We start from the raw sequence: 14,005 nt of genomic DNA on the forward strand, positions 1-14,005 counted from the left end.
ACGATTTCTCTGAGTTTTTAACGTCTATCATTAAACTAGACTGCGTTTTAGTCCTTGGGGACTTTAATCTGCATATTGACAATCCCTCTTGTTCGAATGCAGCTTAACTGTTGACTATTATGGATTCTTTTAACTTTGTACAGCATGTTTCTGGTCCCACGCATAAAAAAGGCCACACGTTAGATTTGGTATTCTCGTGTGGCCTAAACATTGATAAACTGAGTGTTGAAGAATTTCAAATTAGTGACCATTGCTGTATTTCTTTTAATTTGTTGCCTACCATGATGCCTACTGTCTGTAATGTTGTAACACAAAAACGCATCATTAGTGAGACAACACCTAGTGATTTCTCTGCCTCTTTTGACTCTCGTCCCTTTTTTGAATGTGATGATGTTGATTGTCGGTTTTGGATATGGTAGCGCCTGTTAAAAAGATTTCAGGGTCACAGAAAAAGGCCCTCCCATGGATAAATGATAACATTTGTAGTTTTAGGAGAAAATGTCGGAAGACAGAGCATCTGTGGAAAGCCACTAAATTAGAGGTACACAGACTCCATTTAAGAGACGTAATGCTGCATCTGAATGAATTGATAAAGCAGGCTCGCTCAGCTTATTTTCTAACCTTGTGTCAGGAAATAAGAAGAATCCAAAAGTCTTGTTTGACACCATTGAAAATCTTACTGCACCTTCGGCTCCTCTTGTGCCTGTGTACACACATGAGGACTGTAACAACTTTTTGTCGTTTATTTTTAACAAAGTACATGACATTAGGGCCAGTGTTAATTCTCCACTCATCAGTGTTTGTTCTACTGAGTTTTCACCGGTGTCGTCTTGGTCGTCCTTCACTCCTGTCAGCCTACAGGATGTGAAAACCATAACAGTAAATATGAAACCGTCTTCGAGCCCCGCTGACATTGTCCCAACAACTCTATTGTTGAATTGGCTCAGTCCCCGGCTACTTCAAACACGCTGTGGTAAACCCGATCCTTAAAAAGCCCAATCTTGACCCTTCAGAACCTAATAACTACAGGCCCATATCTAAACTTACATTTATCTCCAAAATTTTGGAAAAAGTAGTGCCATGCCAGCTGACCTCCTTTATGGAGCAGCACAACTTGTTTGATACTTTTCAGTCTGGTTTTCGAAAATTACACTCCACTGAAACAGCCCTTATCAAAGTCTCTAGTGATGTGATGATGGCATCAGACTCTGGCTGCTACACTGTACTTATACTTCTTGATTTGACTTCTGCTTTTGACACTGTGGATCACCGTATACTGATCAATTGGCTTCATAATGAGATGGAACTATCAGGATCTGTCCTTCAGTGGTTCTCTTCCTATATTCATGACAGAACCTTTAATGTTGCTGTAAACAATGTACAGTCTGATGTGACCAATTTGTCCTGCGGAGTGGCATAAGGGTCAGTTTTGGGTCCTATTTTGTTTTTACTGTACATTTTGCCACTTGGTCAAACTATTGGTTGTTTCAGAGATGTATTATATAATTTTTATGCCGACAATGTTCAGTTGTATTGTTCTTTTAATGTTGTTGAGTTCCATTGTTTGTCTCTGTTCCTAGAGTGTGTGTCCTCCATCAAAGACTGGCTGGCCACTAACTACCTGCAGATCAATTCAAACAAGACTGAAACGCTGATCTTTGCTCCAGACCATAAGATCCCGCTGATCAAACAGCACCTTGGCTCTCTGGGCCCCTCTGTCAAATCCAGCCTCAGAAACCTGGGGGTTGTGTTTGACCAGGCCTTGTCTTTGGAGACACACTCAAAACAGCTCGTCCGAAATTGCTTTTATCATCTTAGGAACATCTCTAAAATTCGCAAAATGTTGTCAAAGAATGATCTGGAAATGATAATTCACGCTTTCATATCAACAAGACTTGACTACTGCAACTCTGTTTTTACCTGTCTGAATAAGTCTGCCCTGAACAAATTGCAAATTGTTCAAAATTCTGCTGCTAGACTTTTAACAGGTGCCCCTCGAAGGTCTCATATCACTCCAGTCTTGTCGGCTCTCCATTGGCTCCCTGTAAAGTTCAGGATTGATTTTAAGATTTTAGTGCTGACTTTCAGTACATCCTGGACCTTTTGAAGCTGTATTCCTCTGGCCGGACTCTTCGGTCCGCTGGCCAGAACCTGCTTGTAGTCCCTAAGACTCGTTATAAGACCCAAGGCGACCTGTCTTTTGAGTCTGTTGCTCCCAGACTGTGGAACGCCCTGCCCCTGTCCATGCGTCTGGCAGACTCTCTTCACTAGTATCACTTTAATTTTACATATGTATATACATTTTTATATTGTTTGTTCTACCTATTCTTTTGTACAGCACTTTGTGATTTTATCTGTGAAAAGCGCTTTATAAATACATTTTACTTACTTACTTTTACTTACTCCTCAGATCTCTGCAGGGTAAATCCAGACAGCTAGCTAGACTATCTGTCCAATCTGAGTTTTCTGTTGCACGACTAAAACAACTCTTGAACCATGTTCCACCAAAACAAGTTCCTTCCCGAGGCTATTTAGCAGAGGCACCGTTGCTCCATCTGGCGCTTAGCACTGCCCAAGACGATTGTGATTGGTTTAGAGAAATGCCAATAAACCAGAGCATGTTTTTCTCCCATCCAGGAATGCTGTTTGGACTAGCCAGACCTTCCTCCGCAGCGCTGTGGAGGAAGGTCTGGCAAAGCCAGACTGGTGGATGGAACATGGACCAAACGAAAAAAATCTAACTACACTTCAAATAAATGTTTTTCTTTAACTTCTTTAAGAAAACCTCAATTTAAAACCATATTTGTAACATAAAAACAATATTTAAACAAATGACTTAGTAAACCCCAGGGACATGTTTTTCACGAAGATAAGAAATAACATTCAGACAAAGAGGCTAGTGTGAGAGGGATGCTAGTACTTTGGTTCTCTATGGACATGTGGAAAGTGTTGCTGAAAACTATACTCTACATGGTAAAAGTCTTATTTAGAGTTTCTTGATCACCTGATAGTTTCCAGACATAACAGCATCATTTAGGGGTGTGACACCATCAAAGCTTCTGGCGTTGACATTGGCTCCAGCCTTCAGCAGCTCCTTAACCACTGCCTCGTCACCCAGAGAAGCCTCATGGAGGGCTGTCCAGCCTGACGATTTAAGTTAACATTTACTGAGAAGAGTGAGTTTTGTGTTTGACAGTTATTGTTTCATTAGTTACAGATATGTCAGAATACAGAAGTGATAAAGTGTCTAAGCTGTGACAAACCTGCATAATCCTCCATGTTGACACTTATCCCAGCCTGAATCAGCATTTTGACTTGTTCCAGATCATTTTTCTTGCATGCTTTGTGCAGAAGATTCTCTCCCTTTTCATCTCGCTTGTTAAGTCGCTTCTTGGTGAATTTCAGACATTGCGAAGCCTTTGCTGCTTTGAAGATGAATAAAATCAAGATAGGAATAGATCCAACACAATTTACATATGGATTTTTGGACACTTTTTGAGAGACAACAATCGGGAAGCTACAATTCTGAGTTTTTAACCGTAACAAAAGGTGTTCCACAGGGCTCAATCTTGGGTCCAGTTCTTTTCCCCATCTATATCAACTAGTGCAGTGCCCCTTTGAAAATGTACCTGTTTGGAACGGGCCGATTGCTTGGCCTGTGGTATTGCTTCTTGTAGAATTCATCAAAACCAAATTGTACCCCGAAATTACTTACAGAAGGACCCCAAACCACTTCATATGCAACTCCCCTGTATATTCTACTACTAACTTACTGATTTACCTGACAGAGAACATTGTAGATTCAGACTGTCATCACAAAATATCACAATAACAATGTGGAGTAATCAGACATTAGTGTCATGGACTCACGGCAGTGCGCTACCCACCCGGCCTGTTATGAGAGCTAATCAGCACATATCTGTGTTCATCAACCACCAGAACCAGACGGTGTGTATGTGTGGGTGTGTGTGTGTGCACACAGAGAGAGAGAGAGAGAGTGAGAGAGAGATATAGAGAGATAGAGAGAGAGAGAGAAACAGTGTTGTCTTGTGTTGTATGATCATTAACAAATTTAACAATTCAGCAGAGGTGTTAATTTCCATACAGATTTAGTGGCTTGACAGTTAACGGTGAAGTAGGGGGATTTGATTCACGTGGGTATTTTGGCGACGGTAATGTTATTAGTTAGCAGTATACTTAATTAACCCGGGGTGAGTCTGATGAAAAGTGCTGTGTCTGCCAGGTTCAGCTCGGAGATTTTCTCGCATTGCACAGCACTGTGAAGGAATAATCTCCGAGATTAGGTTGTGTTCTGCCTCTGGTTAGAAGTGGTGAATGTGGGGACTTCCGGTGGGGACTTCCGGTGGTGACGATGTAGGAGATCGTTGTTAGAGGGCTCCCAGTTGAACTGTTAATATATCCCTGTAAACATCACAATTGACTCAGAGAAGTGACGGATAACAGTTATAGCTCCAACTAAGTCGTGAAATGAAATCGAGAGCGAGTAACATACAGAACTTCCCAGTTAGTGAGTGGCGGCTACTGTAGCTAGCAAACTTGCTAAAATAGCGGCCGCGAGCTCGGACGACAGCAGCACACCTGACCCCGTCAAAGACTCGCCAGACATTTTATCTAGGAGCCAGTTGGTTTCCAAACTGGAGAAGCAACAAGCATCGCTTCTGAAGGACATGTCTGCGTTAATTCGGAAGTCTGTTGGGCCACTGCAGACTTCTGTGGACGCGCTCCGCGAGACGGTGAGTCACTTTAATGGCCGCCTCACCGCTGCAGAATCCCTGTTGGGGGACAACTTTGAGCGCATAACAATCACCGAAAAAACAGTGAAGATACTGCAAGCTCAGAACAAGTCTCTTCAAGACCGCCGTGACAATCTTGAAAACAGGTCCTGTAGAGTCAACCTCCGGATAATTAACATTCCGGTGGGCAGTGAAAAAGGACGGGACCTGACCGAGTTCATATCTGATCTGCTGATGAAGAACCTCGGCCCCGATGTCCTCCCCAAACCCCCTGAGCTTGAGAGGGCACATCGCTCTCTAGCCCTTAAAGGCGCTTTTCCATTACATGGTACCTACTCGCCTCGCCTCGACTCTACTCGCCTTTTTTGGTTTTCCATTACGAAAAAAAGTACCTGGTACCTGCTAACAGGTACTTTTTTTAGTACCTCCTCAGTCGAGGTTCCAAGCGAGCTGAGGCGAGCCGAGAAGGTGACGTGAAACCCTGCAGGCTGCCGATTGGTCGGAAAGAATCGTCACTGATCACTGCATTGCTAGCGACAGACGGCATTTTTAAAAGGTTTAGCCAGCGGTGTTTTTTTGCTGCCGGAGGCATATATACAAGTGGCCTGATGGTTATACGAGTAGTAACTCTAGAGTCATATTGTGAGAGAAACAAAGTGTGTCCCCTGTTCTTTCTGACCACGGTGGGAAATCTGGAGCAGGAAAAGTTAACTATCTTGTTGATTTCATGTTGTTTACGGAGAAAGAGACCCAGGAAATGAGTCGGTGGAAATGCAACGCTACCAAGCCACGCCCACGGCAGTCGCTATGACGACCAGCCACGCTGAGGCGGTACTAACATCTGCAATGGAAAAGGGACTCACCGTGCACCGAGTCGAGTCGAGTCAAGGCGAGCAGAGTCGAGGCGAGTCGAGCAGGTAACATGTAATGGAAAAACGCCATAATCCTGGACCGGGAGGTAGACCCAGACCTTTTGTGATATGCTTTCATCGTTTTCAGGAGAGGGAGAAGGTGCTTCGCTGGGCCAGACAACATGAGCTTAAGCACCGCGAAACAACACTGCGGGTGTATCCAGATGTCAGCGCCAACACTGCAAAGAAACGAGCTGGTTTCAACAAAATCAAGCAAGCCCTCTACCAGAAAGGAGTGAAGTTCAGGCTTCCCTTCCCTGCCCACATGCAAGTTTCGTATGAGGGTGAAACATTCACTTTTGAGACTCCGGAGGACGTGCAAGCATTTTATACCGAGCGAGTGATGAATAAAGAATAGGGCACTGTATAATGTCCACCGCTGTCACCTACATCTGGAATCCCCTGCCTCGCTGGTTTGGATGAGGTCGTTTGCTCCTGCCATTGTATGCTACCTGAAGAATTACTGTTTTGCGGACGTCCTCGGCAGGCATCATGGTGACCATGTAAACGGGTAGGTGTGTGGCTCTGTTTACTCTTCTCATGCACCAGGAGCGATGTGCATAGACTTATTATATTCCGCTTTGTCACAGTGGGGACTTTGTTTACTTCCGATTGTACAATGTGGGTACCATTTGTGATTTTATTAGGGCCCGAGCGCCGACAGCGGCGAAGGCCCTATTGAAACTGAAGGAATTATTATTGTTTCTTTTCCCGTCAAATGAATTGCCTTTTTGAGGGGCTTAACATATTCAAAAACTCACCAAATTTGGCGGTCGCATCAAGTCTGGTGAAAATTTACGTATTTTAAGGGTTTCGGGAATAGGCGCACAAAAATGGCTCGCTAGCGCCCCCTAGAAAGTTAAGAAAATTGAGCCCCTGCAGTGCGTTTAACGTAGACTCACGAAACTTGGTACACATATGTAACATGTCAAGATGTACAAAAAACGTCATTAGAGCCATAGCCTAAACCCAACAGGAAGTCCGCCATTTTTAATTAAATGTTCAAAATTAGTGTGATTTTGGCCATTTCCACATGTCGTACTTTAACAAACTCCTCCTAGAGATTTCATCGGATCAACTTCAAACTCGGTCTGTGCCATCTTAAGATGTTAAAGATGAAAAGTTGTTAAAAGAAAAACTTTTCGTCATAGGGCGTGGCCGTGGTGGGGCGGCCATTTTGTGCATTTCGCCGCCGAAACAGGAAGTGGGTGTAACTCGAGTGTACGTGAAACTTTTCAGGATTCATAAGAGTCCAACCCTGAGGACAAATAAAGGCTGATATTTACTTAAAGTCATAGCGCCCCCTAGTGGCAACAGGAAGTAGGCCTAAAAGTCAAGGTGCTATACTTTAACGAACTCCTCCTAGAGATTTAATCCGATGGACTTCAAACTTGGTCTGTACCATCCCAACACCTTAACGATGAAAAGTTATTAAAAGAAAAACTTTTCGTCATACGATGTGGGCGTGGCGTGGCGGCCATTTTGAGTGTTTAGCGATGAACAAAGAAGTTGTTGTAACTTGAGTGTACGTTGTTGTATCTGCCCGAAATTTCTCACAATTGACAAGGGTCCAGGCCTGAGGACACCTACAGGCCAAAATTGACTTTTGGTCATAACGCCCCCACCTGGCCACAGGAAATGCGCCTTATATGACAAACATCATCCTGAAACTTTACATGAAGATTTACATGAAACTCAGAATGTGTGGTCTACATGTGATACTGAGCCGCCCCCTATAATATGACCACTTACTCAGGCCACGCCCCCTTTCATAACATTTGAACTGTTTAAGGTAGAGTCTCGTGTGAGGTGTCATTGAACTCAGCAGAGACTTAGTTTTTGATTGGTCATGGTTTGACCCGCCCCCTATGCTTAAGCCCCGCCCCCTTTCATAAAATTTGAACTTTTTAAGGTATACCCTTGTGTGAGGTATCATTGAACTCAGCATAGACTTCTTTCTTCATTGGTGATGGTTTGACCCGCCCCCTATGCTTAAGCCCCGCCCCTTTTCACAGCTAATGAACCGTATGACGTAGAGTCTTGTGTGAGGTATCGTTGAACTCGGCGGGGAGTTCCCTTTTCATCTGTGACAATTTGCGGCGTCTGAGCGCCGCGCAAATGCACGGTCGCAAGGAGCGGAGTCCGCCGGTAACCCCGATGAGCGCCGAGGCGCGAGGGCCCGTCCATAGCTACTCTCAGCTTTAATTTATTTTTTCTTTCCAACCTCACTATTTTATTTTATTTATCAATTTTTTTTTTAAACATTTTTATTTCATCTATTTATTTATTTCAGTATTGTCCTTATTTATTTATTTGTGTATCTGTTTTGTGTATATTATGCTGTCAATTTTGGAGTTACCTTGAGAATTGTTCTCTCTCGGGTGGGGTGGGACTGTGGGAGGGATAAAAAATGAAAGAATGGAAGCCCTCTCTCTTACATGGAACTGTAATGTTGCCTGTGAAATTGCTCCCAATAAATAAAAAAATGTATACTTTAAACTTAATACTATATAGTATTGAGAGATTGAACTCTCTGGAAATGGATGATGGAGATGTTCACATATGACAACTACGATGATTTCAGATTATAGGCAGCTTTATTCAATATTGAACAAAGGAGATAACCCTGTGTACACACACAAGCTGCATGTACCCAAAGTGTCTCCCGATCTTAGAATTGAACATACATTTTATACTTTCTGGGGCCACCCATCAGGAAACCCTTATTCATGATCTCATCCTAATACTGACAGGTCCCCCTACTCTAATAGACTCAAACATCCTGTAGCCCCTTCCAAAGGCCATTTGTTACTCAGTTAGTCAATTAGTTACTCTAATTTGTTATTAACTTAAACATCTGAACCAGATGCCACCATCGCACGCACGGGGCCTCTTAGCCTCACTGTGATCTTCTTCCTCGATCATAATAACACATTATAGAACATATGAAATATGAAAATACATTTGAGTACATGCAGGCTTGATTATTTCACCTATCAAGTATCTGGCTTTTGTTTGATAGTGTTGGCAAATGGCTTTTTGTTGAGTTTCCTCTTAGCGAAAAAATAGACACGCCAACCTTATTCCACAGGTTAATAAGGTCCTCTGCTCCAGGAAAGTGAAGAGCTATGGTTGCAAAATGCATCTGCTGCACTGCTGTTGCAGCGCTGAGACTATTTACTATGAATCATAGTGTCTGTATGTTAGATTTAAAGGTTCACATGACATTTGTTCTGCAGAGACTGATTCCTGAAGTTTAGTATGGAAAATGTGAGCTACTCACCTGGTTGTTCTTGATGTGTAGGCGCCTCACGAGGCAGCTCATGTATAACAGAAGGTCCTGGGAAAGAGAGCAGCTCTTTCATAGTCTCGTCCTCTGCCATGTCCAGTGAACTCCGGCCACCGACAGTCCTGTCACTGGGGTTGGCCCCATGCTGGAGGAGAAGCTTCACTACCTACAACACACATGCATTTCACAACAGCTTGTCAGACAATGATTCTGTGTTCCACATCAGCGGTGTAACAAGGCAGATGAATCATAGCTTTTTCATCACAAAATCCGGTAAGTGATCAACAAAACCACAGCTGATTTCACAACTGTCAACTATATTGTCATCTTCAAAGTAAAAAAAAGTGGCAGACCACACTGCAGTCATGTGATCTTTCACTAGTTTAAACCAGGGCCGCATTCAGACCCGACAAACACAACACGTTTTTTATAACTGAAACGGGGGTGAGTGAACACCCTGGTGTGTGCGAGAGAAACCTAATCTCAAAGCCATTTTACAACATTCAGAGGAAACATGTCGTTAAAGACAAAAACCGGAGCAAAACGGAGATTGAATGTGTTCCAGGGGTTATTGCATAGACTGTATAAGTAAAACCAACCCATCTGGATCGCCCCCTGGTTGCTGGCTGCAGTAGTCTCCACTTTTGGGATTGCTCCGTTGCTGCCAGAAATTCCGCCAGATTTCACTCATTTCGGCCAGATGTCCGTCCCCTTCCTCTTTCTTTGTGTTGGAGTTCTAAACTCTGGTGGACTCCTGAGGACTATGGTTAACTGCTCCTCAGATCTCTGCAGGGTAAATCCAGACAGCTAGCTAGACTATCTGTCCAACCAGTTTTCTGTTGCACAACAACTCTTGATCCATGTTCCGTCAAAACAAGTTCCTTCCCGAGGCTATTCAGCAGAGGCACCGTTGCTCCATCTGGCGCTTAGCACTGCCCAAGACGATTATGATTGGTTTAGAGAAATTCCAATAAACCAGAGCACGTTTTTCTCCAATCCAGGAATGCTGTTTGGACTAGCCAGACCTTCCTCCGCAGCGCTGTGGAGGAAGGTCTGGCAAAGCCAGACTGGTGGATGGAACATGGACCAAACGAAAAAATCTAACTACACTTCAAATAAATATTTCCCAAAAGACAGTTTCTGTCAATTTGGGTAGTTCTGATCACGCTGATGTTTGTTCATGAGTGTTCATTTTTCTAATCAGTTTAGTTTTTTATGTGAAACTCCAACTTCTTTAAGAAAACCTCAATTTAAAACCATATTTGTAACATAAAAACAATATTTAAACAAATGACTTAGTAAACCCCAGGGACATGCTTTTCACGAAGACAAGAAATAACATTCAGACAAAGAGGCTAGTGTGAGAGGGATGCTAGTACTTTGGTTCTCTATGGACATGTGGAAAGTGTTGCTGAAAACTATACTCTACATGGTAAAAGTCTTATTTAGAGTTTCTTGATCACCTGATAGTTTCCAGACATAACAGCATCATTTAGGGTTGTGACACCATCAAAGCTTCTTGCGTTGACATTGGCTCCAGCCTTCAGCAGCTCCTTAACCACTGCCTCGTCACCCAGAGAAGCCTCATGAAGGGCTGTCCAGCCTGACAATTTAAGTTAACATTTACTGAGAAGAGTGAGTTTTGTGTTTGACAGTTATTGTTTCATTAGTTACAGATATGTCAGAATACAGAAGTGATAAAGTGAAAATAAACAAGTTTCTAAGCTGTGACAAACCTGCATAACTACTCATGTTGACACTTATCCCAGCCTGAATCAGCATTTTGACTTGTTCCAGATCATTTTTCTTGCATGCTTTGTGCAGAAGATTATCTCCCTTTGCATATCGCTTGTTAAGTTGCTTCTTGATGAATTTCAGACATTGCGAAGCCTTTGCTGCTTTGAAGATGAATAAAATCAAAATAGGAATAGATCCAACACAATTTACTTATGGATTTTGACACTTTTCGAAGACAAAAATCTGTAACATTGCGACGCTACAATTCAGACAGAGTTTTTAACCGTAACAAAAGGTGTTGCACGGGGCTTAATCTTGAGTCCAGTTGCTTTAAATATGAATCAAATCTGGATAAAACACAACTTATCAGAGGGGAAAGTACTTTCAATTACAGTGACCATATACATATTATTCGGACATTTTCTTGTTATTACCAGATGCAAAATTTTTCAGTTTTTACAAGTAACTTCTTGTCATAACAACATGTCGCTTTATCTTGTCATTTCACAAAAACTTCTAATTATTTCAGTTATTAATGGCCTTGATTCGGATTTGCAGCATGCTTTTAAAGTAGTTGTTTCCATTTCAGGTCAGTGTGAGTCTTTTTAAATGTAGCACCCTGCTAAATTTATATATTGTTTATTTTGTGTTCTGTTAACAGAAATACAGTATATTCTTAAATATGGGCCAGTTCAGTTGTTCCTGTCATTTAATACCTTTTTGTTATTAATATTGTTGTTGTTGAAATATTTCCTGTGTGAGTAACCTTTGAACCCTCTGTCATTTTATTTTGTATTGGGTGGCCAGGTGTCAGTTTTGTTGATTATCCAATCATCGCCATCCAGAGCGCAGTTTGGCAACCTTGGAAAAACCTCTTTGGAAAAAGAGAGTGACGGAAAAAAATCTGAGATAGCTACGAGCTAGTTGTAAGTTCTGCACGATTGATTACATTACTGGTCAAGTTAAGAGCCGGGGGGGAATTCTTTTTCTTGTTTTTTGTCAGTGTGTAGCCCTCTTGAAACGGGAGAGTGAGTTTTGTTTGGAGCCGGTTAAATCGACCACGGAGATTTAGCTGATTTAGCTAACGCCATAGCCATGTGCGAACTGCTACTACATACCCAGAAACCCACTTCACCACCAAGTTTCTGAGTAAGTATGGACATTGTGAACACAAATTAAATTGACATATTTGGACAAGATATAGTTAAGCTCATTAGATTTTGGGAACTTTTGGCTAGTGTGCGTCAGATGCTGCCACCCATGTGGCTGCCATAGATGTGCTCAGGATTCGCGCTGCAGGCCGGAGGTGTCTGTGTTTTGTACATGGACGGACGGAGTTTCACGACAGGTTTCCTCATTGCATATCTCATCACTGGACAGAAGGGTTTGGATAGACGGTCACTATAATCTTCCTGTTACCAAGGAACCGTGAGTACAGACAGTATTCTCTGGAAAGATTTCTACTGAGCTCCAACAAGCGCGCCAACGTTGTGGTACCACAAAACTGAGTATTGTTTAGTCATTTCATTTGGACTATGAGGACATTTTGAAAGGTTAAGTCACCTGGTTCTGGAAATAAATATAAATACATCTTGTATATAGCATTCAATCTTTGTGGTCTGATGTTTAAGTGTGTGTGATTGAAATGTGATTTTATTTTTATTTCTGCAAATAAGGGTTATAGTGGTTAAATGTATGTGCATGGGAGTTGTATGCTCATAGTAAAAAAACAACAACAAAAAAACAAAAATAAAACAAACACAGTATAGCTATCTTTAAGCTAACCAGGCCTCTCTACACTTTAGCAGAGTCGCATGCCCGGAATTTTTTTTAGTTGCTGTGGATACATCCTAACTTTAAATTCTAGTAACCTCTCACCAATTCATTCCCCATGCACATGATAAATCCTAAAACAAGTGGAATTGAGTAGGGGGGCTACACGTGGGGGCTCGTCCGGGATGTGGTTTACTTTTGTTTTGTGTGTGAGCATGTTGGAAAAAAAAAAAAAAAAAAAAGCTAATATAACATGGAGTCAGAACTGATTATCAAATGGTGTGAAGACAAAGGTATTGATGCAAGGAAAGCATTTGTACTTAGTAAGGTTTCCCTTGGTATTACTGATGAGACTATGTATAAGGTACTGGATGAGGCTAAAGTTTTCGGTCCCTGTAAAATAAGAGGACGTTGTGTAGAACACTTCAGTAAAAGCCAGTTAGTTTTAGTCAAAACTATTAATGATATGACTAAGACGGACATACCTGAACAGTTACTAGCTGGAGATGAGTCTGGACCTTGGATAGTGACTGTTACTGAGAGCCAGAGTGTTCATGTAACTGATGAAGGAGACTTCCAGTCCAAGTTGCTGTCATTCTTAGCAAATGAAGGGAAGACACTAGCTGACGTCACAGGCTTACTAACCTCTGCTTCTGCTCCACCCACCGCTCCAGACCTGAACACAAAGCTGGTGAATGCCATCTCCTCACTAGTTGAAAAATGTCAAGCCACACCTGCAGATGGACCGGGCTATCGCAAGCTACGCATGTTCTCAGGTATGAGACCCACTCCACATGGAGAAGAGGAGTATGATGCTTGGGCGGAACAGACCACCCACATGTTAGATGAGTGGCAGTGTTCTGATGTTGTCAAGAGACAGAGAGTAGCTGAGAGTCTTAAAGGACCAGCAGCAGATATTGTCAGAGGTTTGAGAGTCACTAATCCCCAGGCCACTGCCAATTAAAATTAAATTAAAGCCCTTGAAACAGCTTTTGGAACCACAGACAGTGCAGCTGATCTCATGGTACGGTTTCGTAATACATTCCAGCAAGATGGTGAGAAATTATCAGCCTACTTACTCAGATTAGACAAGCTATTGCATGCAGTCCATCGTAAAAGGTGGAATTGAAGTGATTGACATGAATCGAGTGCGCATTGATCAAGTTGCTAGAGGCTCTCTGCCTCATGATCTCGTAGCCCTTCGCATAAGACTGACTCACAAACTCAAGCCTCCTCCCAGCTTTACTGAGTTGCTTCGGGATGTGAGAGAAGAAGAGGAGATGATCCTTGAAAGACCAAATGTAAAGAAGGTTGAATCTTTCACTATTGGTAAGCGTGCAGAGTGTGCTACAGCCTCAGTTGTACCTGTACTGCCAGAGCCTGCGCCAGTCCTGCAAGATCCTGCAATAGAGAGTCTAAGGAAAGAATTTCAAGGTCTCAAGACTGATGTTGCACGCCTCCTTTCTGCCTCTGTGACTGCATCAGCAAGTGTGGCGCAGCAGGTAGACCAGAACCTCAACCAGAAAGCTACTGGAAACTCA

General features: G+C 42.5%; 1 protein-coding gene across 1 annotated transcript in view; it reads right to left on the reverse strand.

Moving 5' to 3' along the window:
- Positions 1–14,005, reverse strand: part of LOC114555323 (putative ankyrin repeat domain-containing protein 31) — a 35,821-nt gene that overhangs the window by 810 nt on the left and 21,006 nt on the right. Inside the window, exons 4-8 of the mRNA XM_028577636.1 lie at positions 10,691–10,849; positions 10,418–10,557; positions 8,949–9,120; positions 3,264–3,425; positions 3,005–3,144 (exon numbers count right to left, since the gene is read on the reverse strand). Of these exons, the coding sequence (XP_028433437.1) occupies positions 3,005–3,144; positions 3,264–3,425; positions 8,949–9,120; positions 10,418–10,557; positions 10,691–10,849 (773 nt within the window). The remainder of the gene's footprint in view (positions 1–3,004; positions 3,145–3,263; positions 3,426–8,948; positions 9,121–10,417; positions 10,558–10,690; positions 10,850–14,005) is intronic.

The sequence above is a fragment of the Perca flavescens genome, chromosome 5, assembly GCF_004354835.1.
Source record: "Perca flavescens isolate YP-PL-M2 chromosome 5, PFLA_1.0, whole genome shotgun sequence".
NCBI classification, from domain to species: Eukaryota; Metazoa; Chordata; class Actinopteri; order Perciformes; family Percidae; genus Perca; species Perca flavescens.